Genomic DNA, 26,601 nt, shown 5'->3' on the forward strand with positions numbered 1-26,601 from the left:
GGCGGAGAGTTTTCATATAGCACTACGGAGCTTAAAAAAACAACTAGTTCTCCAACTTAGTGTTAGCCTTGGGCTTTGTAGCCCTTCCTTTGTGTTTAGAGGAGGACATAGACATGGCAGTACTGAGGTTGGCAGTGTTACTCCAAGGGCTGCTACTTGCGGCACGATGTGAGGTCAGAGCAAGAGACCCGGAGGTGGAAGAGGAAGACCTGAAGGACATGTCAGATGGTGCCGGATGGACACGTGAAGTTCCATTGGTAGGGTTTGGGGCACCTCATAATGTTGATGGACTAAACAAGAGCCCTGATGTCTATGGAGCTATCCACCATCCTCTGGATCATAAACATCATGATCCCAACCATGGGCATCCCTCTCTGGATGTCCCTGTGACTCCAACAGTTGAAACCGCGAGCCATGGATCTCTTCAACGCACCGGGTAAGGTTCAATTTCTGCTCTGATCTGTGAATATGGCATTCATCATTCTTGCTTTGTGAATTTAAACATGCAGAACAAAGAATTTCCATGTATGGCGGGAACTGTATGGAAAACATACAGTTCCACCACCGTGGTAATATAAACATTCTGCTATAATCTAGCTCATTACATGCATGTCATAAAACAAACTTGGTATACACGGTTTTGGAGCTCATTATTTGTCTTGGGGAGCCACCCATGCTGCGGCTTGTCAAGCCATGACTATAAAAACAAAATGAAGCAGGTTTCCTCTCCATCACTAGGAAGATTCTTATCTTCCCCATCTTTGTTGAAATCAATATTTAGTTGACGTAAAACTAAACACACTTTAAGTCAAGTGTCTGAGCAAACGTTTGGAAGTACCCATGTTGCAAAAGACATCTCCTCTTACCCCACAGCTCCTCAAACTGTCAGGAGTGCACATATGTTTTCTTTCAGTTCTGACAAATCCGCAGTAATTCACCCTGAACTCATATGAGCCGAATGTTTCCTGCACTTTAAGATCAGCTTTGGTTTAATCTTTGCACGAGAGCTGGGTCAACTCATTAACTCAACCCAGATACATACATTACACCTCAAACTGCTCAGCAGCAGCTTGAATCTTTGATAATAGAGGTTAATCCTTAACACTAAATTGTATTTATTTAAATTGTGATTAAGGAATACTAAACGTGCAAGCATAAAGCATTAAATTTGCAATGTTGATATAAGGATAGATGTGATTAAACACAAAAGAAGATATTTTGAAGAAAGTTGGTAAGGGAACAGCACTTGACCCCATTCAGTTGTTTGGACACAAAACCAATGTAAGTGAATGGGAGCCAGTAAACAACATTCTTCTAAATATCTTCTCTTGCTGTGAGAGATCCAGGTGATGAAAGACATCAGATAGGTGGACCTTGGGGTGATGGGTCTCAATCTGTGTGACGATGAAAGGGCTTTTTAAAGAGATGTGAAGTCTTGGCACGCATGAGGAACTCTGAATAGTTTGAAAGAGAAAGAGTTTGATGCCCAGGTGCAGAACACTAAAGAGCGCTTCTCACAGGAAAGGGCACAGTTCCATGTTTTAGGATAGAACGTATGTAAAAAACATAATGAAAGGGCCTTTTTTATATGATTCGAAATTGTACTGAAACAAATCGAGCATCAATATAAATTTCATGCACTTTAATACAATTATTGTACGTACTTATATAGTACTTTAAGCCAAACAATCAAGACTGATATCTTACTTGTTTCTATTTGGAGGTGGATGTGCTATCTTGCAGTGGTGGAAAGTAACGAATTACAAGTACTCAAATTACTTTTATTGAGTAGTGCTTTCCAGGAATTGTACTTTCTAAGTAGTTTAACTGTGTACTTTTATTTGAGTAATTTTTTTGTGCCGTATCGGTACTTTTACTGCGCTATTTTACCTCGCATTGTCATCGCTACTTTATAAGTTTAATTTTCAAGTGAATGGCTAAGGAGAATAATCAGTCCCATCACGTGACCCCGTCCACTCAAATCACGCATTACCAGTTATAATGTTGTAAAAAACGTTCAGTTTCTTGCACAGTTCGACCGATTCACTTAAATAAGACGTCATTACTGCAGGTATTACTTTTATGTTGCCTCTATCTGTATTTGTTCTACCTAAGAAATAATGTCACATACATCTTGGATGGCTTGAGATTGAGTAATTGATCAGCCAGCTCCTCTACAGATATGACTGTTAATGCTGATCCAATGTTATATAGGTTAAAAATGTTTTGCATTTTTTGCATGCAGTATTTGGAGCTCTTATTTATAAATGTTTGCATTGTGGGGTCTAGTACACATGATTGAACAGTGTTGGAAGTGCATAAATAGTTTTAACTGGAAAACTGAGCTCATAATAGACAGACAGACAGAACAACACATTGAATGGTTATTTTGTCTGAGTTGTATCCAGTTATATGTAGGGATGCACAATACATTATCGACCATATCGGTATCGGCCAATAAATGGCCATTTTTAATGTTATCGGTATCGGCCGGTATTAAAATGTATGCCGATATATTAAAGACAATAAATAAATGTAATAAATAAATAAATAATTTCCTCTGGTTAAACTACTTAATCTGCATGCTAATTTCAGTTGAAATACAGTACAGTACTGTATTTCTGTCCTGATCATTCACTTACTGCCATTAGCAAAACATTGTTGATGTATGTACCCACAGTATTTTTGAATGTGAAAATCATAAGATCAAGAGCATATTGTTTAAATCAGATTGTTCTATGAATGCTTTTTTTTCTTGAGACCTGTTAGACTTGTGGCTATTGTAAACATTTTTCAGGAAGAACATCTATAATATGTTTATTAACTAATGGTTACCTTGTTTTCTTGGGTGAATGTTTTCAACTTGTCCTCTTTTTGCCTTTTGTTTCAGGGAATTTTATATTCATATTTAGATACGGTATATTGGCCAATATATATCGGTTATCGGCTTCCAATGTTAAACAATTATCAATTATCGGCCAAAATTTACATATCGGTGCACCCCTAGTTATATGCTTTTTCAGTAAGGTACAGATGTGTTTTGTTAAAAGGAGCTATTATATTCTTTTTAGGTACAATTTCAGCAATGTAACAGTAATTGTCCACAGGTAAAAAAATTTCAGTACTCTTTCCACCACTGCTATCTTGACAACAAAGGTCTACTTTTCCATATATTTGTGCCACGTTGCTGCTTTCTAAATCCTCTCTTATATGCCCGCTATGGTTTCACTTAATCTGCTTTTATCCAGGTCTAAAAGAGTTTCGCAATATATTTATTGTCTGGCCCTCGACCAAACTTCATAGCCAAGAGGTTTACCCCTCAGAAAGTAGGAGATAAACATCCCACTACACTAGCTTTGTGTGCTTTATTTCTTGAGTTGAAAACAACACAACATGGATGAGGAGAGTTTTATCCATCGCAGCTGTTGTACAAAAGTGAGAGGCAAGGAAATGCCTTAAAGAATTAAGAGGAAACCAAAATGAATATTTAGCCTTTATTGGTCTTTAGACCTTTGGGATGTGTCAGAGGAATCTTCTGGAAGTTCTTCACATCCATCATCCTTGTTTGTCTGTTTATTAAAATGTGGCTCATTTTAATATACATTCAGTACATTATGCCAATCTACAACACAAATTTTCTCTAACATGTCAGCTGCGCCATAATTATGGTTCCGAATGTCTACTGTTTCACTCAAATAATCTCTGGAAAATAACATTAGACCAGCGGAAACTATGACAAGGAAGGTTAGAGGTCATGTCGCTGTATATGTACATAAATCCGTGGGTATCTTCCATGAGTGAGGATCCCAGGATGAGGGAAGCTGGAGAGGAGAGAACATCAGCCGCTTCCTTCCTGCAAGGAGCTGAGGCAGGAACAAGCTAATCTGCAGAGGGCAGGAGCAGAGCCATTGTGCTTTCTGAGATGTCATCCATAGAACTAGATGGCAGGAAGTGACATATTGCAAGTTTGAATCAGGCCTGAGAAGCTACTGATTGGAGTAAGGATGCTGATGATAACAGATGATAACACAGGCCAGAGAAAGCACCTAAGAGTGTCGGACACCATCGTTTAAGACTTTAATCCCAGTCTGCCCCAGAATGAAGCAAAATCATACAGTCTTGTAAACCGACACACATATGCGTATAAATACTGGTTATTTACTTCACATTATTGACATATTCCTTTAGGTCAGTAATTATTCATTTATTGCTATTTTTGGTCTGTGTCCATTGCCGGGAGTCTCAAGAAATGTTGTTGTTGGCCAGTAATAAGCAGTTTGTATATCAAAAATGTGCAAGGATTGTTTTTTTATTAGTTTTTATGTTCTTTGGATCGAAGCATTGTGCTAGATAAAACTGTTTATTTATGTAGGAGGAGCTGTGTACCATTTTGTTTTTTTGTATTGTCGGAAATAAGAAAGTCTCCTCATAAGTTTTAAGTCATAATGTTAGTGTCATAGTCTCAAAGTCTATAAAGCATCAGGGAATACTTATCTGGCTTAAATAGTGTTGCTTGCTTTTTTACATTACCAAGGTTAAGGCTAATCATATTTTTTCCTTTTGGGTTGTTTATTAAGGGTCAGTGTTAGAATTTTTAAGTTTTACGTGATTAGCACTGCATATAGGAATTTATAGTCTGTTTAAAATTTGACCTGTGCAGTGTGTGCGCTGGGCAATGCTGGACCCTCTGTAAAGTAAAAGGACCCTCCTTAAGAAACAACAAAGCAAAACAAGGACTCCGACACAATTCACACACACGGCCCATCTGACCAACATTCAAGTTTGATTAATGGAGAAACGCATACAAACTATCTCATTCTCACGGTCACAGAAAGCATTAACCCCATGACCAAACTCTGAACAATTACACCCAAAACAATTCAAGACTCGGCAGGGGATGTGAGGGATCGGACAGAGTGTGGAAGCGAAAGGTTTTGACCTGTCTTACTCATGAACCATGAATCATACATCAAGAGGTTTAAGCATTTAAAAACAACTCATTTCTGTCTGATGTTCCTCTTCAAAAACCCATTTCCCTAATTTACCCTTGTCTGTCTGCGCCTTTATTTCAACAAACCTCTGATCTCTAGTCAGTGCTGTCATTAAATAATCAAAAACAAAAGTCTATCTGGTTCTATATCAGGTGTTCCGATGTGAAACTAACTGCAGTTTATCAGCATCAATTCTGCTATGACCACAGAGAAATGACCTTACAGCTGGTTTCAATGAAATCTCAGCCAAAATCAGTATATCCGACCCCTCTCCATCGGCTGCAAGCTGTAACCTTTTATACAAGTTTCATCTCCTAATAGGACATGGGGATGTTTGTTTTGAAGTGGTCATGGGGTGTTTGGATTCGTAAAGGTTGTAGGCCTCACTACCATTCAGACTGTCAACACCATTATCAATGAACCATTGCTGTTGGCATCAAGACATCCATTCTTTGTTTCTATCTAAGGAAGCAACTATTTGCCAAAAGGTCATATGGTGAACACAATGTGCTGGCAGAAATGCAAATATGTGATATTACCAATTATAGAAAAACAACGTATAATTGCCCTTCAAACTAAAAATTACTTTACCTAAATGCCGCTATAAGACCACATTTAAATCTGGTCATGTTGGTGAACATCAAACTGGTAATGTTTCTTAATATTTAAAAAAATATTATTATAAAAATTGTATATTTTTCTTAATATAACAGTAAATTACTTTTATTCAGGAACTTGGAGGAACACATTAATCCACTGAGTGTAGATCAGTGGTTCTCAAACTGGGGGCTTTGGCTCGCTGGGGATCCCCAAAATGGAGCACAGATTTGATGGCATTTTATGAAATATAGACATTTGCCATAGATTATATGCTATCAAACATCAGAAAAATAAAACCACCAACCAAAAGAATTGATGTTCCAGTATTGTATAAAATAATATGTTTTTGGTTTAAATAAAAATAGAAGGGCCACAAAGTGATACACTCTACACAAAGTGGGCCTTACAATGACAAAGTATGAGACCACTGAACTAGACAAACCTGGAGACATTCCAAAAATACATTACCTCAAATATTGATAAGTTCATGTTATTTATTTCCTTCATTTCCTTTAGTCTCACAGGTACATCATATAGCTGTACTACAGGCATTTGCACAACATCATTACAACATCTCATCCTAACATCCATACTAGGTTGTATTGCTGACCTGTCTTTCAATCTCTCCTCCAGGAATTGGTGTGCGTTTGTGCACAAGCGTGCAGTAAGTGTGGCAGTAGCCTGTGGAACAGAGAAGTACATTATAAAGTCACAGAGTCCCTGTCCTAACAGCACTCCAGATTGCCAGATAATCCTGTGAGTTAAATACATCATGAGTTAAATACATCATACCTTAAAGCTATAGTGTGTCGTGTTTAAGCCAACTGCATTACATTAAAGAAGTGTAAAACCTGTCATCACTGGGTTTGACAAACAAATAAATCTTCCGTAAAGTCTATGTGCCTAGATGCACGTAAAATATGGCACAAAAACATAATTGTTTAATGGGATTATGATAACGTTTATAATCTGACTGAGCAAATTACACACACCACATTCACAATCATTATTTACAATCAAACCTGTGAACTGCATGGCATCCTTCAAGCAGGTGTTGTATGTAAAACTTTTATCTGTGTATTTGTATGCAGGTACAAGATCTCCACTCGGCCAGTGTACAGACAAAAAGAAAACATCTACACAGCACTGCAATGGCGATGCTGTCCTGGACATGCAGGGGAACATTGTGAGGACACAGGTATAATGAGCGTAGTGCCTAACAACTGGATTTGGCTGGGTTTTGACAATATATTTCTTTGAATTATATTATTGAAAACATTTCAATAAGTACATTTAACAAGATTTGCTTTACAACCTTGATGCTTACCTCTGGGAATGTTTGTAAAAACATAAGCTGATCTATTCAACATCATTTTTGTCTGCGTCAGTCACAGACAGTCATGTCTCTGACTCTGAAGACCCCATCATGGCAAGCAATCCACATCCAAGAGGGCATGAAAACAGCCAAGGTAGTGAAAGCGCTGAGATGAAATCTTTAAATCAAAGTGATTTCTTTGTGATCTGTGACAGGCTGCCCTAACCCAAACCAAACCTTAACCCATAATCATTCGAATGACCTGACTTCGCCTGCCGCAGTGGCTCTCTTTGAAACAAAGGAAATGACTAAGTGTGTTTGTGTAACTATGCTACTGCCCCACGTGGAAGGGTGTTCAAGTTTTCTTAAGACATGGGTTCAGCCCACACACAGTGTGAACATGTGTGACGAGCTTGGGTCCAAGCATGGACACAACAGAAGTGGTTTTGTGTATACACACATGCACTGAAGCACACTACAAAAATACCATGTTTTAGAGGAGGCAGTCAAACAAATGGCTGTAAAAATAATCTTTCCAGCTTGTTGTTGGGACACAAACAAAGGCTATGAACAAACCTGAAAATTCCCATGCTGCTGATTATTTTACTGTAATACTCGCCACACCTTTAATGACCTTCCTGAGATTCAAACGCACAGGCCAAATAAACATTCACACACAGAACAACAAGAATTGTCTGATGTCAGCGGTTCAGTTCTTTGGCTATGAGGCATTTAGCAAAAAGACTTAAATCACTTACATCAGCTGTAAAATCGAATACTGTTTTTCGACAACAATATGTTTGTTTATGCTGTAAAGCTGTTTTGATTTCAGTTCACAAACCGTACAGTTGATAAAACTTGGTCACCAAGTATAAGATTACATGTTCCTCTATCCAAAGCCCAGCAGGATTCGAAGTGGTCAGATCATTTGAATTGCATGGTAGAAAACATTGCCATTGTTTCCTATAGTAATCGGAAAGTCTTTAGAGCACCGCATTTCTTCTCTCTCCCAAGGACATAAACTGACTGGGCAGATAGAGAATCAGAACAGAGAACAAAATGACTTCCAAACGATAGGCAGTCCACTGTATGAAGCTCAACAACCGGATGCAGAGAATCAAACAGCAGCGGAATCCAGCGACAACCATGAACACAGCCGTCATACAGGCCATGAACACCACCACCATCAGGACTTAAAGAGGACAGGTAAGTCAAAAAACTGAATCTTTATCTGCAGACATGTGCAAAAAATGTCTGCATGCGCTGATAGTCTGATCCTTAAAATGGTTAGTGTAGTCCATCATACTCTGAAAATGTCATCCTGTACACTTGCTTACCAGGCATTTCCTCTGGTTGTAAGGTGTATTGTCAGACAAATAAAAATATATTTTTCTGCCTGTCTCGTCAAGAGCCGGTCTCCTCCACATCCTTCTAACCAAAGGATGCCGGATTTTATTTTTAGGGGATCTGTCCCTTTAAATAAAGCTAAAGACTGGGGGAAAACCTCCATTCCTCTATGATGTCAACTCCTGCACACTGCACGTTACAATTTTCCACTCAGGATATCCTCTCTTTCTCTGGGAAATACATTGTATGGTTGTGCGTGTGATGTAATATCCAATAGGAATGAAACAGAGGTTAAGATATGGATTGAATACGGACACTCATTTTCTGTACAATGGCAGTGTTATTAACATAACACATTTATCACATTGATATATAACTGGAAGAATCTCTATTCCCCCATTTAAAATTTCTCTCTTTGAGAATATACATTTTTTTAAAGCTTTTCTGTGAAATGTAACTAAAAACAGTGTAGCAGGGGCGTTAAAACACTAATAAATCATATATACTACACTTTAAGTTATTTATGCATGGCCATAAATTCTGAAGCTGTTCCGGACAACATTTTAACAGCACGTGAATAGAAAGAGTAAAACGAGCACATGACGTTGGTTTTCGCAGAACATTTTCCAGCTTTGCACACAGATGTGTATACGTATGTAGAGACTTATACATATGCGTGTACACACAAGCCTCACGGACACATCTGCAGACCCCTTCATATTACTCAACTCTTTACTCATAAAGTAAAAAGCGCAGTTTTATATTGTGGATGTGAAACCCTAGCCTGTGAATGGGTCAGCTACAAAGGTCAAAGGTTACATTAGTGGCCTGGCCTTAGCTAAAGATATAAATCTTTCAGACATGATATGGCAGGGTTTCCTCATGAGTAGCGCAGAAAGTCAAACAGGAAAAACAGCACCATGGGGAAAATGATTATCCAAGAATGACAAGAGAATCAAATGGCTATTTTTGGCAATGTGGTGGATATCCACCCCAAAGGAATCTCTAACCAGTAAAAGCCAAATCATGCAATTAATGTAGTTGTTTTAGAAGTACTAAACATGTGAAAATCTATTTAATAATTCAATGTAAACAAGGTCATGTGAATAATGTTTTTCAGCATCCGTAAAGTTTCTTCACACTCTCCATCTTTTTTGCAGATCCCTATGTTATAAATGAAGGCATTACCAATCCTGAAACGTCTTACCTTCACCATGGACTTCTGCCAATATTGAAGGAGGCCGTGTTGTCTCAGCTGCAACCCGTCTTGGAGAATTTCAATCTTACCCTGAAGCGCCTCTTTCAGGAGGTGCAGGGCTTGCAACACGACATGTCCCAACTCCGGCATCAACAAGTGCAGAGGAGGGTCAGTGAACCTCTGGAGTCTGATGGCGAGGAGCACGTTCAACGGGAGACGGTTGAGGCAGAGCTGAAAAAGAGCTTACAAAAGTTGGAGGAGGTAAGAGCTCAGTTTCACAACCACCGCAGTGAGATAGAAGATAAGCTCCATGCCCAACACAGCATGCTGGTTTACAACCTGACCAATTTCAAGACTGAAATGGACCTCAAAATCAAGCGGAACCAAAAGATGTTACAGGTCAGAACTTGTATTCTCACAACTTTATGTACACACCGCACACTATTGTTGTAGTAAATGAGACCAATAAATGTCTGTTTCATACTACAGGTGAATATCCACTCTCTTAACTCATCAATGGCTGAAGTAAAGCAGGAGCAAGAGAGGCTAGATGAGGAACTTCAGAGGGTCTGGCCTGAAAAGGCACCTGATCCTCAGCCTCATGAGAGCACAGCAGCCTGGGAAGCCATTGCCCGACTGGATAACACAGTCATGAACAACACAGTGGGAATCAGTGCCTTGACTGAAGGCCAAGAACAAATAATCCAGAACATTGAGGACCTCCAGAATGGATGGAGGGATCTGAAAGAGAGGTTGGCACAGACTGGCAGAGAATACCAGATTAAGTACATGGAGACTGGTTTGGAAGTGGATGCGGCCAAAGTAACCGTGCTTGAGGAAATAAAAGTGCTGAGCAGCAATATCAGTGTAGTTCAAGGAGCTCTGCAGGACATGGAGACAGACGTCGATTATCTCTTCACACAATATTATAAGAACATAAGTTCATCAGCTGGCGACTGCAACTGCTTAGATCTCAGGACATCTGTGACACAACTGGAGAAAAGTTTTGCCTATGTGATGGAGATAGCGAATGAAAACCGGTTGGCCCGGCTTAGCGAGGCGATAATAAGGGACAATAATGATGCTTGGGTTCCGTCTGTGGATGATTTGAAACAAGGGCTTCTTAATGTGCAAAAGTCACTAGCGTTCGAGCAAGAAAAGAGCAGGATGTTACAGCACAACATGACCCAGCTCCAGACTTCCCTTCTGGGCAGCCAGCAGGACATCGAAGCACTCCAAGAACAGGACAGGGCCAAGGTTGAGAAGATTCAGCAGCTGGCAAGCACCTTCAACACCCTGCTGCAGGATGCTATTCGGCACTCTGATATACTGGAGGTGTTGCTTGGAGAAGAGGTACTGGAGTTTATGGAATGGTCTCATCAGGACCAGAGGCAGTACTCTATACCGTCACTAAGGGAAAGCATTAAAGATATGCAAGCGCAGATTAATAGACACAGCCATAGTTTAGCCTCGATGTTGAATCCGGCCGGACCTGCGGCAGATGAGCCCTCGATGCTGGAAGACTGGGTGAAAAGCAGACGTGGGGATCAAAAATTGGATCTGTTTGACGAACAGCCAGAATACTCTGACAATGATTTTTGGACTTTAGATAAAAACTTAAAAGAGCTCAAAGCTCACATCAGACAACTTGAGGACCGACGTTGTCTTTCCTGTTGCAACTGCACTAAATCTGCAACAGCTGCTGATGTGGAGATCAGACTGGAAGAGGAGGTGGCTACCTTACGAAAGAACCTCGAGGTTCATCTTGAAGTTTTTAACAGCATTTTCAGTAATACAGAAAGACTTGTTGGCTCAGAGGCTTCTGTGGATTTGGATCGATTGTCAGCTTTGTTGAAAAGAAAGGAAGCAAAGCAACAAAATAAGAAGCAAACAAAGAGACCAAAAAGAGGCCTTCAAGGTAATATCAGAAGCAGGAGGGATGCGTCGCTGGAATCAGCAGGTATGAATTTTCTGTTCGTGTTCGCATAGTACTACATATCATGTACTTTTATGTCAAAGCATTGAAACTTGTTTAACCACTGTAAAAATCCGACCTCAGCATAAATTTTGTAGCGACTGCATCTGAATTTTCCGGTTGCGGTTCTATAAATTATTTAGTTGTAGCTAGCTACAGTCTTTTCATCAGGTGTTCAATAAATGTACATACCATTAACTGAGCTAAATAAAACATTTAGACATTTCTAATCAGAAACAAGTAACTTTAAATTTTTGTACAATTAATGTGACATATTACTTTTTAAAATAGAATTAGAAATAATTTCCTTTTTCGTCCTTGCAATGCAGATGTAATTATATAGACAATTAATAATAGTAGCCATAATCTAAAAATGTAGTAATCATTTACTCATTTAATGTGAAAAATAAAAAAAAGTCTGTCATCATTTATGTCATTTCAAATCTGTATCACTTTCTTACTTCTACAGAACACAAAGAAGATATTTTGAAGAATGTTGTTAATTGTCATCCAATCCCCGTTGTTTAGCAAAATTTTTCAAAATATCTTCTTTTTTGTTCTTCGAAAGAAAGCCAAAAAGTTTTGAAATGTCAAGAGGTGAGTAAATGATGACAGAATTTTCATTTTTGAGTAATCTTTAACAAAGTAAGCATTTTGCAGCAGTACTTAAAACGTTTTACAAAGTTGTTTTATAAGAAAAAGCACCCCGGTGATAAGCAGATGCAACTGCATAGAAACATTAAATTTCCTCAAAATGCTTATTTTATGACTTTACCATTGTCATTTGATTCCAAACAGTGCCCCGTCAACTTCCGGACACTCCATTCATGTTCCTTGCCAGCACTAAAGATGGTGCTAATGGATCTGGCACAGTTCTTTTCGAGCGTGTGGCCCTAAATCACGGACAAATATACTCACCGAAAACAGGCACATTTCACGCTCCAGCCTCAGGTGTCTACCTCTTTGTGGTGACGCTGGACTTTGGACCAGGCCCATCTCTGGCTCAGTTAAGGCGAGGTGGGGATGTAGTTGCCTCCTTGCGGCAACACCGGAGAGAGTTGGGTGCACCTGCTACACGAGTCTGTATCCTGCAGTTAGAACAAGGAGAGGAGCTTCATCTAGAACTGCTGCAGGGAAATGTAGAGAGCGGCAATCAGAAAGATAACACTTTTGCTGGTCTACTAATGCTCCAGACCACCTGAAGGAGCATCTAAAAGTGCAAAAAGACTGAAATACCGCAAACGTCATTTTCACAATGCACACCATGAAAGAGACGCGTTATTGGAAGACTGCACTGTTTGTCAAAGAACAAATTCACATGGTTTTGCTTGACCGACATTATGAGGAACATCAACATGATAAAAGGAGTTTAAATCTTACATTTGGATTCAATAACATCTTACATTTTGTTTCAGCAATACTATATATTCACATACAAACCTACAGCATGCAGCCAAACATGGAAACAACTTTTGGTTTAAAAGAGTAAAAAAGAACTAAAGAAAACTAAGAAACACACAAAAAGTTCTCTGTACTAAAATGATATATTTTTAAAATGATTACATGGACAAATATTATACAGAGTATGAAGTGTACCGATAATGAACCCTTTCAACATGGGGCTGTATAAAACAAGAAGTGCTGCTACGGTAAAGCACAGTAAAATATTTACAGGGCATATGTACAATATAGTCAAATTGATGTCCTATTAACAATTACACAAAGCCTTCAAGACAAAAAGTAGTGCCCTTTAACGTTCCCAACAAACTCCATAGCACTGATGATTACGATAACAAGTTTTCATGAATATTGAGACATGACGACATGGGCTGGATGCAAAATTTATAACTTTTGGTTGTTTGAAAAACATGTTAATATCTCCTTTCAGTCACTGTAGATGTTAAATGCTGAAGCGTCAATTATCCAAGTATTACATGTATGCCAGTTACCAAAGTATCCAGATGTTCTTTAGCTTGGATACGCTCTAGCTAGCCTATTGTACTATATACTAAGGTCATTTATCATCGTAAGGTTTTATGTCTTGGATCTATTTTATTTATTTTCTGAGCGTTTTCCAGAACCGTTCTTAAATATTTTATATTGTCTTGCATTACAGTACCCCATCTGTGCTGGTAGTATTTGACAAAGCACCTTAGTCTGGCACTGATATTACCATTCTGTAGCTTTATTTGTAAATCCTCCAAAAACTAATGTACAGAATTATTGTTTATGTTATCCTTTTTTACAGTTACTGTTTTTATTACTGGCAGTGAGAAAAATAAATGAGTACACTATTGGAAACAAGCTTGCATTTTTTAACACAAAATAAAATCTGCAATGGAGTTCTGTTAACAAGATTTATAAATTTCTTAAAATAATGTGCATTTTGGAACGTACCAGTTGCCAGGACACTATTTTGACGGCCCATGATGACTAACAGATGTTATTTCATTGCAGTCGTACCCTTCACCTTCAGGCATCTCACAGACATGAATGCAATTTAAATAAATGATAAAAATATTGGCAAGGGCATATGAATAAAAATGGCTGTGGTTGTTTTTACATAAAATACATCTTAAATTATAGATTGCACATAATGTTTCCATTGTTGTCGAATTGTCACATCAGTAATGTGTTTCTTGTGGCAATTGAAATAACCTCGAATTGAAAATGATTGACACCAGTGAGTTTGACACGACACACAGCTGTCAGTATGAACATTTCTAAACAATTTTCCCCACATTTAAAAAAGTTTGTACATGCTCAAAAAATATGGTCAAGAGCTAATGTGAACAAATATATGGGTAATGTCAACGGAGTATGCTTCTATACTTTAAAAAACTGCATGCCTTAAAGAAAACATCTCAAAATATAGATGATACATGCAACAAAATCATTTTGACACTTGTGGACAAAATAACACTGCAACACAGCATGCATGTCTTACATTTTAACCTTTCGTAAGGGGAATATATACATTTATAAAGAAATATATCATTTTCCTCAAAAGTTCATGGCAAGGGACCAACTACTTGTATGGGTAAGATTTTTTTAAATGCAGCACAATCTTCCTCTAGATATTCAACAACATGTAGTTAACTGGACGATATTATATGGATTATATCATGTTTTGCTCTATACAATTGACCTAGTACTAAAATATATTTACATTAAATCACAGTATGCTGTACAGAGATTCCATGAGAGGTCAAAAGTATTTTATCCATATGGCAGGAGGTTTATCCCAAAAACTAAAGACACTTTAAAATACCTGGCTAGTGTGTATTATTTTCTAAGGCAGTGGGTAATACATGAGTCCTTCCCAAAACCACCAGAAGATCATTCTTCCCTTCTGGGCAGCCAGAATTCATGGTTGTTGCAATAATCGTCAGTCTGTAATATAGCTTTCACAGAAAGCAGCAAAGACACCAAATCTGATCCACAACAGCCGGAGCCAGAGGCCTTAGGTGTCCCCATCCTTGACTCTTCCTTATACTCCACTGTTAAGAGGATGAGGTCAACGATTCAATAAAACCCCTCAGTTTGTCTTCTCACAATGGTCTGAGGTCAAAAGATGGATCAGATTTTAATGTCTTGAGATTCCACCATTTTTGCTAAAGTCTTCTTGACTCTCAAGCTGGTCAGCCGTGATGCAGGATTATGGGCCCAGCATTCTGACATCAGCTTCAACATTGCCCTCAAGCACTGTGGAGACAAAGAGATCCATTTATTAAGGACTACCACAAGCATCTTATTTATATATATCTCTATCCCTAATGGTTCACACTGACATCTGTTGGTCAGATATGACATTATCACTTACCTCATCACTGTTCCATCTGTTGGAAACAGTTGGCCGCAATCCTTTAACACACACTACCTCCAGCATATCCTGGTAAGATGGATCTGATGGCACCATTTCATAATATGGTAGCTGATACTCCTCAACAATACCTGTAAAACAACCAAATGATGTATTCATTAGGGATGTGCACGAATGTTCGATCCGCGATAAGTATATTAAAAATGTAATTTGAACATTCGTATTTTTGATCGTAGTGGTTGTTCTTAGTAAATTCATATTCGTTCGATATTATAAGTAATGCTAATTTCAACAACTTGAAACATGAAAATGTACATTTTACTGCCACTAATGTTAATGAACATGGCCTTAACATAAGACTGGCACCTATTTCCATAGTTTAAAGCCAGAATTTTCCTTCTAAAAGTACAAATAGGTTCGTCGCCTATAAGTTACAGGCTTTTAGGATCTTAACAGTCGGCATTTAGGTATCAAGCACGTTTACTTTATTATTAACATTATAAACACTAAAGCCAGATATTCTTGTCAGATCTGGGATTTCAATACCTCCAGTCACACAGCGTCTGGCCATTTCCCATATAACCAGCCCATAGCTGTAGATGTCGGCCATGATGTAGGCCTGGAACTGGTTCTTATTCAAAGTCTCATCCAGGACTTCTGGAGCCATATAGCGTCGGGTACCCATTCGTGTACTCAGTGGTATGTCCACTTCATTTGTGTCACTGAAGCATAAAAAATATAATTTCATCAAAATGAACACATAGAAGAAGTTCACAAAAAACTAAAATAACCTTTCTTTTTCTGAGCAAATTAGCTTTCAAACAGAATGTAAAATTATGAAGTACCTGATAAATTTGACAGCAAGGCCTAGGTCGGCAATACAACAAGTGCCGTTTTTCTTGATGAGGATGTTCTTGCTCTTCAGGTCTCTGTGAGCGATGGCAGGTTTTCCCTGCGTGCCGTAGATCTCTGTGTGCAGGTGACACAGGCCGCAGGCTGCAGAGTAGGCCAGTCTCAGCAGGACCTGTGTATCCAGAGTGGTGAACTTCAAATAATCGTGCAAAGAGCCGTTCTCATGATAGTCTGTGATCAGGTACAGCTGCGTAGATGCTCCAGTACCATTAATGTCAGCAGCAATGAAGCCTTAGATTAATAGATTGAGAGAACAGACAGAAAACACAGAATTTATATAGAGCAATGTATTGTAACAAACACTTAGTGCACTCCACAGTATACACTAGGGATGTAACAATATCAAAATCTCACTGTACAGTGTTTATTATGCCAAATAATGACTTGGAAATGTGCCATGAGCTCCCCCCCCTTGAATCATAACTATTGCTTTGAGGCATGAGTTATAGTATGAGATAACCTTTTTATAAAATAAAATAATTGCACCAGATGGACCTTGACAAAGGAAACATCTATTATTTTTCTCTCAATATCTATGTAAGGCTTGGAAGACCTATCGTTTCATAGAGTCATGTGACCATGATAATATTGAGACAATTTTGCGATAACATGATATCAATAATATTGTCACATCCCTAGAATACACTATATGGTCAAAATGTAACACTTTTATTTCACTGTCATTTTAGCATGAAGCATACCCAGTATGTTCTCGTGTCTCATGAGCACGGTCTGGTACATCTCAGTCTCTCTAAACCAGCTAGCCTCCTCTCTAGTGAAAAACACTTTCACAGCTACTTTCTCTCCCCTCCATCGACCCAGCCACACCTCTCCATATCGCCCTTTACCGATGAGACGCACTGTCTGGATCTGTTTCGCTATGGTGCGCTGTACCTGTGGGGTGTAAATGTAAACAGTGAAACACAAGATCGAACACATGATAGTGTAAGATGCTACAGACTGCATTTATCTTTTCTCACCAGCAGAGGGAGCCCAGAGCCACTGCCTGACGTTTGAGACTGGTTGAGGAGATCTTTCAGTGATTCTCCTACTGGGATAAAAGCCTCATCTTGCTCCAGGTCTCTGTGGTAGCGCTGCCTCTCTGTCTGCCACTTAAACCTGACAACAATCAAGCAGAAAAAAACTTGATAAACAGCCATAACTTTACAGCTATGCCTGACCACAGTGTGATTCACCCTGGCTTCCTTTATTATCAGCGAAATCCGATTTTTTTAAGTATTCACTTCATATAAAGACGAACAATTTAGTTTGAACCATGCCAGATGTCAATATGTGCATGAAATCTTGCCTCTAGCAACAGTGACAAAAATGTTTCTCTTTTGCAAACAAAAGGCCATGATGTGGGTGGCATGCATTTTCAAAGGTGCTGTTCAAAATCAGCAGTGGCACGGTCACAGTTCACTTATTTGGACAAACTTCTGTTTGTTTCTGCTTCAGCAAGGTGATGAGCTCACCTGTAATAACAGATAACAGTGACGCAGATGAGGGTGCAGCAGCATACGGTGACTGAAATGAGAAAGGCCAGCCAGTGAGGGTCTGGTGCATCTGAAAAGACAACAGGAAACAACAAAAGTTTCATCTTAAATAAAACTCTTAAATAAAATGCCTTACAGGTGCTGGGAAAAGAGCCCATAAAGCCCACCTGAATCTCGAGCAGGTAACTCTGGCTTTAGGTCTCGATTGCAGAAGTCTAACTGGCAGCATTCAATAGTTCGACGTGTCTGCGCAAACTGTGAATCCTGTAAAACATCAGTTTATGACTAAAGTGTGTTAAACATTGTGATGTTTTAAGTTTAGTTGAAACACATTTGATTAAATGTTAATGTATTTTCATTTCATCATCCTCCAATTAGAATAAAAGAATAAAAATGTCATACTTTGCACTGAAAGTGAGAGCCCTCGTATTTCATGCAGCCTGAGCTTAGTATCATATCTCCATTATCATCTTCTTCAATGATGGCAAAGCACTGCCCATTTGTCCTGTAATGTTTCAAACACAAGGTAAGAACTTCAAAAAGCACTCGCTAGCTTATCACAACCAGTAATTAGCACTTACTCGCAAGTGTTATTCTTGGCGTTGTCAGGGCAGTGACCTGAGCAATGGCAGCTGAGGAACCGAGCAGCATCTTCTGGTGCCACAGTAGAATCATCTCCGGACCTTCTGGAGTCTGATCCAGGCTTGACTCCTGTGCCCAACAGCACATGATCTGGATTCTGACCTGCTATAAGAGACGATAAGAGTCAATGGCAGACAGAAACTGACCAGCAGATGTCGACAAACCACATTTATGGCTAGAGAAACTAAGAAGCCAAGGTGAGTTACGTATTCCCTTTACAGTTTTCTTGTGCTTATATATAGAAATGGAGTGCTTTTCCACCATTGCGCCGAATCTTTCTCGTTTAACTCCATGCAAAGTTTAACAGATTTTTTTTTTTCACGGATGATGACGATTAAGTGTTTTTAATGTCAACACAAGCGTGTCACATGGTGCCCAAGATATCTATGCGCCTTCATTAGCACAATTCAGGACAGTAAGACAACCCAGACGAAAATTCAGAGCCGAGAACAGTTTGTAATTGTGCCGTGTCGAACCAGGCTCACGTGGAAACATAACTGTAACCGTTTCAGACTGTTCATCGCGATGGTGGAAAAGCGTTAATACACACAGAAATGTATAAAAACGTTTACGACGTTTCACCAATGATCTAACTATCTGTTTTCACTCCATGCCTCATTGCTTGTTGTGCCCTCTGCTTTACATGACTCCACTGTAGACGTTCCAGTCCAGACTTGTCCATAAAATAGCGAATCACTCAAAAATCAGCAGTTCTGAAATTGGGAGGCAGGTCGACATGACACTCTTTTTATCAGCTACATTCTATTCTCCGATCCCATTACCAGTCTTTCTCTTTCAGCCTCTCTAGGCGCTGCCGATCTCACAATTAGACTGGAGTCTCCTCCTGGATTCACTCTATTAGGTCTCTGTGATTAAATAGAGAGCTAGACAAGATAAAGGAGCTTTAGTCGCTCTTCAATTCAGTTCATAAATAAATGGATGGGCTACCATATATACGCCGGAAATGTGATGCATTACTACAATGTGTATGTACAGTATATAACATACAAACTGGACTGGCCTGAAAATAAAAAATCTGTCAAAGACCTGGATTGTTAGTTATCACTGAATTATATTCTATGTCTGAATCACTGAATTAAACTTATATTTGTGTCTTTTTTTTATTTGTTAAACTACAAAATCAACTCTAAAACAGAATTACACTGTCTATACTTACATTTATTCGTTTGGCAGACGCTTTTATCCAAAGCGACTTACAAGTAGTTTTTACAGTGGCACATTACTGCAGAGCAATCAGGGGTAAGGTGCCTTGCTCAAGGGCACTTCAGTCATGACCGGCTGGCACTGAGATTCCAACCGGCAAACTTCTGATCACAAACCCAACGCTCTAACCACTAGGCCACAGCTGACCCCGACATAATTTCATTCAACGAGACAAAGCAAACGTAAGAGGTTGTGTGGCTTTGAGTCCAAAAGGGAGAGAGTCCCCTTGATGACGACAGACTCCGTTGCACAATGCGAGCATGGAAATTTAGCATAAAGAGAAAGCCGGAAAGGCTGGAAAATACGGCTGGATCAAGTGGGCAAAGCCCCAAACAGGAACCCAGGGGAACCCATTCTACTGCACTCAAAACATGACTGTGGGATTACAGAAAAAGCTTTTGGACGATATAAATCTTATTGCAACTGTACAATATTGTTACAACCACGGAAGTTACACGACGACGACAACAACAACAACGTTTCCCATAGATTTATTTATTTGTGGCAGACACAATATCAACGCCGGCCATCACGAATAGATTTTACACGTTTCCCCTTTACATTTTTATTTTAAACAGCTTAATTCATTCTAGCGTTTTGACGCTCAGCACCTCTCTCATGTTGTTAGCAGCGCCTCAACGCTAAGCTTCTCTCTCTCTCTCTCTCTCTCTCTCTCTCTCTCTCACATGACAGTGAACGAATGAAAAGGTGGCAGTGTTTGAAAAAAGCGTTACTCCGTGAACTTGCATTCCCAAGTAAACATCAACAGTCACAGAGTGACTGACAGAGAAGGCGGCTGACTGAATTTATCAGGACTTAACAGAAGGTTGTCAAACTATGTTGAGTTTATAAATCAGGATTTCAGCAGCAGTTAAAGTGACTGCTGGCTGGATTAAACATTATTGGGTCGCGTTCAGTCACTATTTTATAATCGTTTCATAAAATATGCGAGAATGGCATTAGGTTGTATTAAAATGTAGTATAATGTGACAGATCAAAGAGTAAAAGAGAAACAGATGTCAAGTCCAATCGCAAACACAACGTGATTGCGTCATAAATACGCTAATTCGTTTGTAATTCTCTCAAAATCCTGTGGGAAACACTATACAACGACATAAAAAAACTAAGATTTTTAGTTTTCCTTCACAACAAGTCATTGTTCTGTTGACTAGACTACATCCCACTTTTGATTAGTTTATCTATAAAAATGTTTTGTCAATGTTTGGGGGAAAATCATTACGTTCAGTATTTAATCGGTAACATATTACAATAAGGTTGTATGTGTTAGCATTAGTAAATGCATTAACATGAACTAGCAATCCACAATATAGTGTTTAGCATGACATTAATCATGTTACATCATGGTTCATTACCTAATGGTAACAGTTACGTTTCATTTTGAAAATGTGTTAGTAGATGAATAAATTAACATGACAATGCTGTAGAAGTATAATTCATTGTTAGTTCATGTCAACTAATGAATTATCTAACTGCTAATGAATACAAGCTTCTTGTAAAGTGTTACCAACAAATAGCCAAAACAATCACGTTTGCAGCAACATCCCTTTCAAAAATTCTCACATTGTTATACATTTTAATTTGAACTATTCCTTAAAAAATCCTCAGACATGCTAGTTTACAAAAAACATTTGTGCCTGCTGGATTCTTTGTGTATTTTAATTCATCTGACCAAGTCATTTAGGAAAATGAACAATAAGAGCAGAGGTGGTATCACAGACTTAACTATTCAATCTACGTCTACAACCTCTCAAAAACAGGAGGCACTTTGGACTGTGGAGACAACTGATGGCTTTCAGTGGGCAATGTCACCTCTCTCTCTTTGGGATTAAGTTTCAGAGGTTCAGACACCTGCCTGAAATTACATCTCATGGCTGCATCTGATGAGCAAAGTAAAAAAGGTGTACTATAGAGGTATTCAACTAGCAGTTACACAACTCTAACACTGGGAGAAACAACCCCACACTGAGAAGTCAAATGTTCACGTACAGCTTTGGTTTCAACCGCCTCCTACTTTTCTGCTGCGTCTGTACAAAAATACATCCACAAGGACATTAAGACGGGTGTTTGATATAATATGAACTCTAGAGAAAACTGAGCTGTTTGAAAATCTGACTACTGGGTAAGTTACAAGACTTCCTCTCCATCCCACGCAAATCATTTACTAGCATCCCAAGAAATAGTTTTTAATCAATCTTTTGGAAAACCACAGGGTCATGAAATAAATATTAATGTACTGTTTATGAAAACTAAATGCAAAATAAACAATTACCTTGTTTCGAGACAAACTTCAGCTGAAAGTGGAAACGAAATCTAGATGACCAAGACTAATAGGGTACACTCTTAAAAAAGGTACTTCAAAAGGTTCTTCGATGCCATAGAAACACCTTTGGGTTCCTCAAAGAACCTTTAACATCTGAAGAACCTTTTTGTTTCACAAAAGGTTATTTGTGGAGAAAAAGGTTATAAAAAGTAAGAAAGAGATGGTTCTATAAAAAATATTTGACTGAATGGTTCTGTGTAGAACCAAAAAATGGTTCTTCTATGGCAAGCTGTGAAGAACCTTTTAAGCAAGAGTGTAGGTAAAATATAGAACAACAAAAGCTGGTAAACATGACAGTACACAAGCCACTTGTCATATCTTAAATCTGTGCACAATTATTAGGGATTTAAATCCCAAAGATCAACAGCCCAAAAGAGTTCAGTATTTCCGGTGAACAGTGTTTGGAATTGTTTGTACCCGCTAGCAATTGAGACCGTGCCATATAGGAAATGGTTAATGTGCTAAAAAAGGAAGAGAGAGCGGTAACAATCAGTTCAACAGCTTCCTTTAGTGGGGGGCCTCAGGGACGCTCATGGTTCAAGACTTAGTCACTACACCATAGATGATGTCTTTTAAACTCCCTGCCATGAGTAAACAAACCACAGCGGTCTCAGGTTATGTTCTAGCTAAAAGTTCGATTCAATTCATATTTATTTGTAAAGCTTATAATAATACATAGTGTGCCTTTCAGCTTCATGTAGGGTTTAGAAATAAGGTATGCTAAAAAAAAAACGTGAACGAATATAATGCTGGAGACCAGTCAAATTATTTTCCCTCATGCTCTAAAACTACTTTTAAAGTTATGAACTGTTGCTATTTGCCTTCACAGCTCAATGACTGTTCATAACTGACCTTTAAATCAGCCTCTGTCGAGTTGACTGTAATGCTAGGTTTACAGGGGGGTATTTTTTTCATTAAACAAAGGTATCTGTTTTCTTTGACATCAGTAAACATCACATTATTAAACATATGGAAACACTCAGCAGGGTACATTTGACTCGTGCTTTTTCTGTATTACAAATCACATCAAAGCAAGGCAACACAGGATAAAAAATACATGCATGCAATGCAAGAAAATGTAAGGTTCAAAACAAAACATGTTTTTAGTTTTAGCCTTGCAATGTAAAAAAAGGAAAGCAGTGGCTATAATCGACTAAACAACAAGTCAGTTTAACAAACAGCTGTAAAGGGAAATGCCATTATCTTTAAATAGCTCATATAAGATAAGCTTGAACATAGTTTTACGTAGCCAGTATGAATATAAGACAAAACAACAGAAAGAAAAGGTGTAAACGATAAAACGACCCTTACCTCCAGTGCATAGCCTTGATACAATAAGAACTCCAGCCAGAACTGCTGTGACAGACAAAAGCCTTGCCATTGTCAAACAGTCTTCTCGTATCCTTTTGAGGGAGGATGGGATTAGTGATGATGTCTGCCTCTGTTTTTAAAGTTCCAGCGAACACTAACAGACTGGTGGAGCAAACAAATTTACAGCTGCGGAGAAGACCAGAACAAGAGGAGAGTGCAGTAGATGATCGGATGGCACTAGAAACTCAAAGATTCCTTCTCACGGGGTCCACGGCACTGTAATTAAAGAAACACACCATGTGTGTGTCAATGCATCTTTCTAGATAATTCAATTATTTTAATATATTAGGTTACCTCTGTTTTTACAGTAACGAAATGCATAACATCATTATGGATTTATCATATAATCTATATTCAAACAAACTTCTTGTACTCATTAGGAGTGTAACATAGACAGAACTGCAGTTAATCATAAATAATGTATGTGAGAGATAACAAACGTAGTTGAATAATTATTAAATGCCCTTTAATAATTCTGAAGTCACCAGACTTATCTAAGTAGTCTCGAACACTGATTATGCACCATTTAACAACAATACGGTTATTTAAAAAAAAATGCACAGGCTTTGCCTCTTGCAGCACCAAACATCATTGCCCCCTTGTTTTGCCTGGGCTTGACCCCTCAACCCGTCAGGCCGGCGCTACTCTTGAATGCTGAAACATGCCCAAAATATTTGATGATGGATGTTCCGCAATTACCGCGCGCTGGCCCCTTCCAGCGTAAATAACATGATGTGTCTGTCCCCTTGTAGGCCTGTGCGCCTCGTTGCAATTAGTTGCCCTGAGTGAAGTCTATGCTGAGGGGGGGACAAATTAGTGGCGGATCGGGCCGGTGTCTGTCACTTCTGATTTGCCCAAGGGGGACAAAGAGCCCCGACCTGTGCCCCACTTTCACACATCCCTGACTGGATAACAAGGGAATAAAGCCGGTCTCGGCAAGGCAGCGGGACAGGATAGCTGTGCGGGAGACTAAAACCAGCGACTGAGCCCGCTAGGAGAAAAGAGCAGATATCAGAAAGCCTTCACGTTTGGAAACCCTTTAGATAAACAAGGTAATAAACAGTAGAACCTATATAAGTCAAGCACACAACGTTTTCTTAAGGTGTGTAAAAGGATAATTTCTTTGTTGTAGCAGGAAATAATTATGGGGAATAGGTCATGACACCCAAGCATGAAAGTATGTGAAAAAAAGTACAGGAGGATATTTAGATGTGTTTGTTGTTGCATACAGGCACATGAGGGCCAACAGAAGGAAGTCCTGCAGGTAAAAGAAAATTTAACTCAGATGTTCCTTATCCATGAACGATCAAGTCAGGACATGACTTGACTCTCTTTACAAAGCAAAAACTTTGGATCTACAAAATAACAACCTCAGCCAGTGCACCCCTGAGAAAAGCTTAAAATAATTTTAATATTAGGCTGATCACATTTAGTATTAACGCACAGGGCCTTTCACATTTTTCCAACTGTTATGTCGTACATCTGTCATTATTATTGCACCTAACGTATCAGAATGTTAAAACAACATACGGCATTGTTGCATTAGACACCCTTGGAGCTCTGCCCATTAAAAGGATTTGGTGGGGCCATAAATGTATGCAAGGAGGCTGAATGAATAAGAGTATTGTATGGCGATGTGTTAAGTACGGTACACCTTTGCAGTCAACCATATGCCCGATTGAGGATGTCTCTCAATGCTTTTAGAAGGAGTAATATATTTCTGTCTTTCCACATGTGTCAGCAGAACATAACTTACCTACATGAATTACACTTCGCCAAAACAAAAAAGCATCTGTGTATGTGTGTAAAAATAAATTTTATGTGGGAGAAACACACGTATGTTCGAGTATTCCACGTCTTTCCAATAAATGATGCAGACCAGTCGTGAATAAGAAGTACATTCCATAGCAGACAGCGATCTTCTAAATAAATCTCACCTTTCCTTTACTACCAGTTCCCTTCTTAGCCTGCACAACGACAAGAGTGGTCTGGTGCCCCCCCCCCACACCCGCTCTCTGCCTGCTTTGGCCCGGATCTCTGGTCCCTCCTGGGGCCCCTCCTTACAGCAGGGCTCCCAGTACTGAGGCCGCCTTCCCTCAGTGTCGGCGCTATGCCCGACATGCCTTTCAAGGCCTGCTAGACTGCAGGGCAGACTTTCTGGCTCCGCTGCCATTGTTTGCTTGGCTGCTTTGAGCCTCATCCCAGTAAAGGATTAGCATAAGAATACTTAGACTCATTGAGATGTGCTTCACGACCAACTCTCGTCGTCTTCATCGTTGCTCCTTCCTCTTCCTTCACTAAACTTGGACAAACTTCGGGAAAACCTTAACCATTGAGAAGCAGATGCTTGGGGGACAGTCAATCAAGCAGAGACTGTGGTAGCACAAGACTCCAGTCTTTCTTGACACAGCAGTAGATTGCAGACAAAGAACAAAAGTTAATCTGCAGAGCACTTGGGTGCAATATGAGCTCCTTCAGCCAGATTCCACTGAAAGGGTAATGGGTTGAGACACCATCTCTACAACAGAGCCTCAAAAACAAAATAGATTTTGGCTGAGAATTCAGCTCAGCATACCGAGGTTGGAAAGAAAAGTAGCTGATAGGATCTCTGTGCTTACAATGGAACATTTTGCCACAGAACAATTTCTAAATGCTGCGTGCTTGATTCACTTTTACTTTCTTGAAAATAATATTTCTTAGTTTATTCTTCCTCGTACTTCTGTGTGTGGTTATACTTGATGATAAAATAAACATAGACATTTTAGTGTTTTGTTAATACTTGAGCTGTGTGGTGGTTGACATTGATGAGGTATAAATACCTTTTATAAAGTTGATACGTAGGTTCGTGTTTCTGATCTCTTTTATTACTGTAATTGTTTCATTAACTACCTTGGAAAGATGGGAGTACGCTGATTTAAAATTTATTTAGCACCGATTGGTTCCTCAGGCTTCCTGGCTTACTTCAAAGCTTAGCTTGAACTGTATTCTCATATTTCTCAGCTTTTCACCAGAGACAGATAACTTACTTCCTGGAATTGAGAAAAAACACATGGAGATGGAAAAGCCCAGAAATATTCTGAAATTACTGAAGCAGTAGAGGTTTATTGAAAGTTAATTGTCCATTACCTGCCACACACATTCCACTAAAGGATTAAAAAGAAGCTGGGTTTCAAGGGTTCGATGAGAGATAGATTCCGTAAAGAGATCTCTGAGGCACTTTTACATCAACTTTTAATCACTTTTAAATTAAAATACCACTTTAAGCTCTACAAAATCAATGTTCAATCTGCTTAGAAAGTTTTTTGAAAATCTTCACAGAACTGCTTTTGCTGATTATACCGTATATCTGCAACACAGCTGCGAGTA

At 39.0% G+C, this 26,601-nt stretch overlaps 2 protein-coding genes across 3 annotated transcripts in view; one reads left to right on the forward strand and one right to left on the reverse strand.

Moving 5' to 3' along the window:
* On the forward strand, positions 1 to 13,724 carry mmrn2a (multimerin 2a). Its single transcript, XM_079473478.1, has 8 exons — positions 1 to 436; positions 6,225 to 6,347; positions 6,683 to 6,789; positions 6,980 to 7,060; positions 7,921 to 8,112; positions 9,414 to 9,850; positions 9,941 to 11,411; positions 12,225 to 13,724. Exons 1-8 carry the CDS (start codon positions 114 to 116, stop codon positions 12,626 to 12,628), a joined length of 3,138 nt encoding a protein of 1,045 aa, XP_079329604.1. The 5' UTR covers positions 1 to 113; the 3' UTR covers positions 12,629 to 13,724.
* Positions 12,954 to 26,601, reverse strand: part of bmpr1aa (bone morphogenetic protein receptor, type IAa) — a 21,453-nt gene continuing 7,805 nt past the window's right edge. Inside the window, exons 3-14 of one of the 2 annotated variants that reach the window (XM_079473479.1) lie at positions 23,339 to 23,451; positions 23,176 to 23,267; positions 18,239 to 18,404; positions 18,060 to 18,162; positions 17,825 to 17,921; positions 17,637 to 17,727; positions 17,142 to 17,280; positions 16,863 to 17,055; positions 16,095 to 16,392; positions 15,796 to 15,971; positions 15,250 to 15,380; positions 12,954 to 15,131 (exon numbers count right to left, since the gene is read on the reverse strand). In XM_079473479.1, the coding sequence (XP_079329605.1) occupies positions 15,006 to 15,131; positions 15,250 to 15,380; positions 15,796 to 15,971; positions 16,095 to 16,392; positions 16,863 to 17,055; positions 17,142 to 17,280; positions 17,637 to 17,727; positions 17,825 to 17,921; positions 18,060 to 18,162; positions 18,239 to 18,404; positions 23,176 to 23,245 (1,590 nt within the window). In that variant the 5' untranslated portion in view covers positions 23,246 to 23,267; positions 23,339 to 23,451 and the 3' untranslated portion in view covers positions 12,954 to 15,005. Of the gene's footprint in view, positions 15,132 to 15,249; positions 15,381 to 15,795; positions 15,972 to 16,094; positions 16,393 to 16,862; positions 17,056 to 17,141; positions 17,281 to 17,636; positions 17,728 to 17,824; positions 17,922 to 18,059; positions 18,163 to 18,238; positions 18,405 to 23,175; positions 23,452 to 26,601 lie in introns of both variants that reach the window. The other variant, XM_079473480.1, reaches the window with a different exon arrangement.

The sequence above is a fragment of the Barbatula barbatula genome (genome assembly GCF_947034865.1).
Source record: "Barbatula barbatula genome assembly, chromosome: 14".
Classification (NCBI taxonomy): domain Eukaryota; kingdom Metazoa; phylum Chordata; class Actinopteri; order Cypriniformes; family Nemacheilidae; genus Barbatula; species Barbatula barbatula.

Excerpts from the sequence above, each read along its gene's own strand:
- mmrn2a (XM_079473478.1), top strand. The coding sequence starts at position 114 with ATGGCAGTACTGAGGTTGGCAGTGTTACTCCAAGGGCTGCTACTTGCG. Across the intron at positions 437-6,224 it reads GGATCTCTTCAACGCACCGG|GAATTGGTGTGCGTTTGTGC; the intron begins GTAAGGTTCAAT and ends TCTCTCCTCCAG. Across the intron at positions 6,348-6,682 it reads CCAGATTGCCAGATAATCCT|GTACAAGATCTCCACTCGGC; the intron begins GTGAGTTAAATA and ends ATTTGTATGCAG.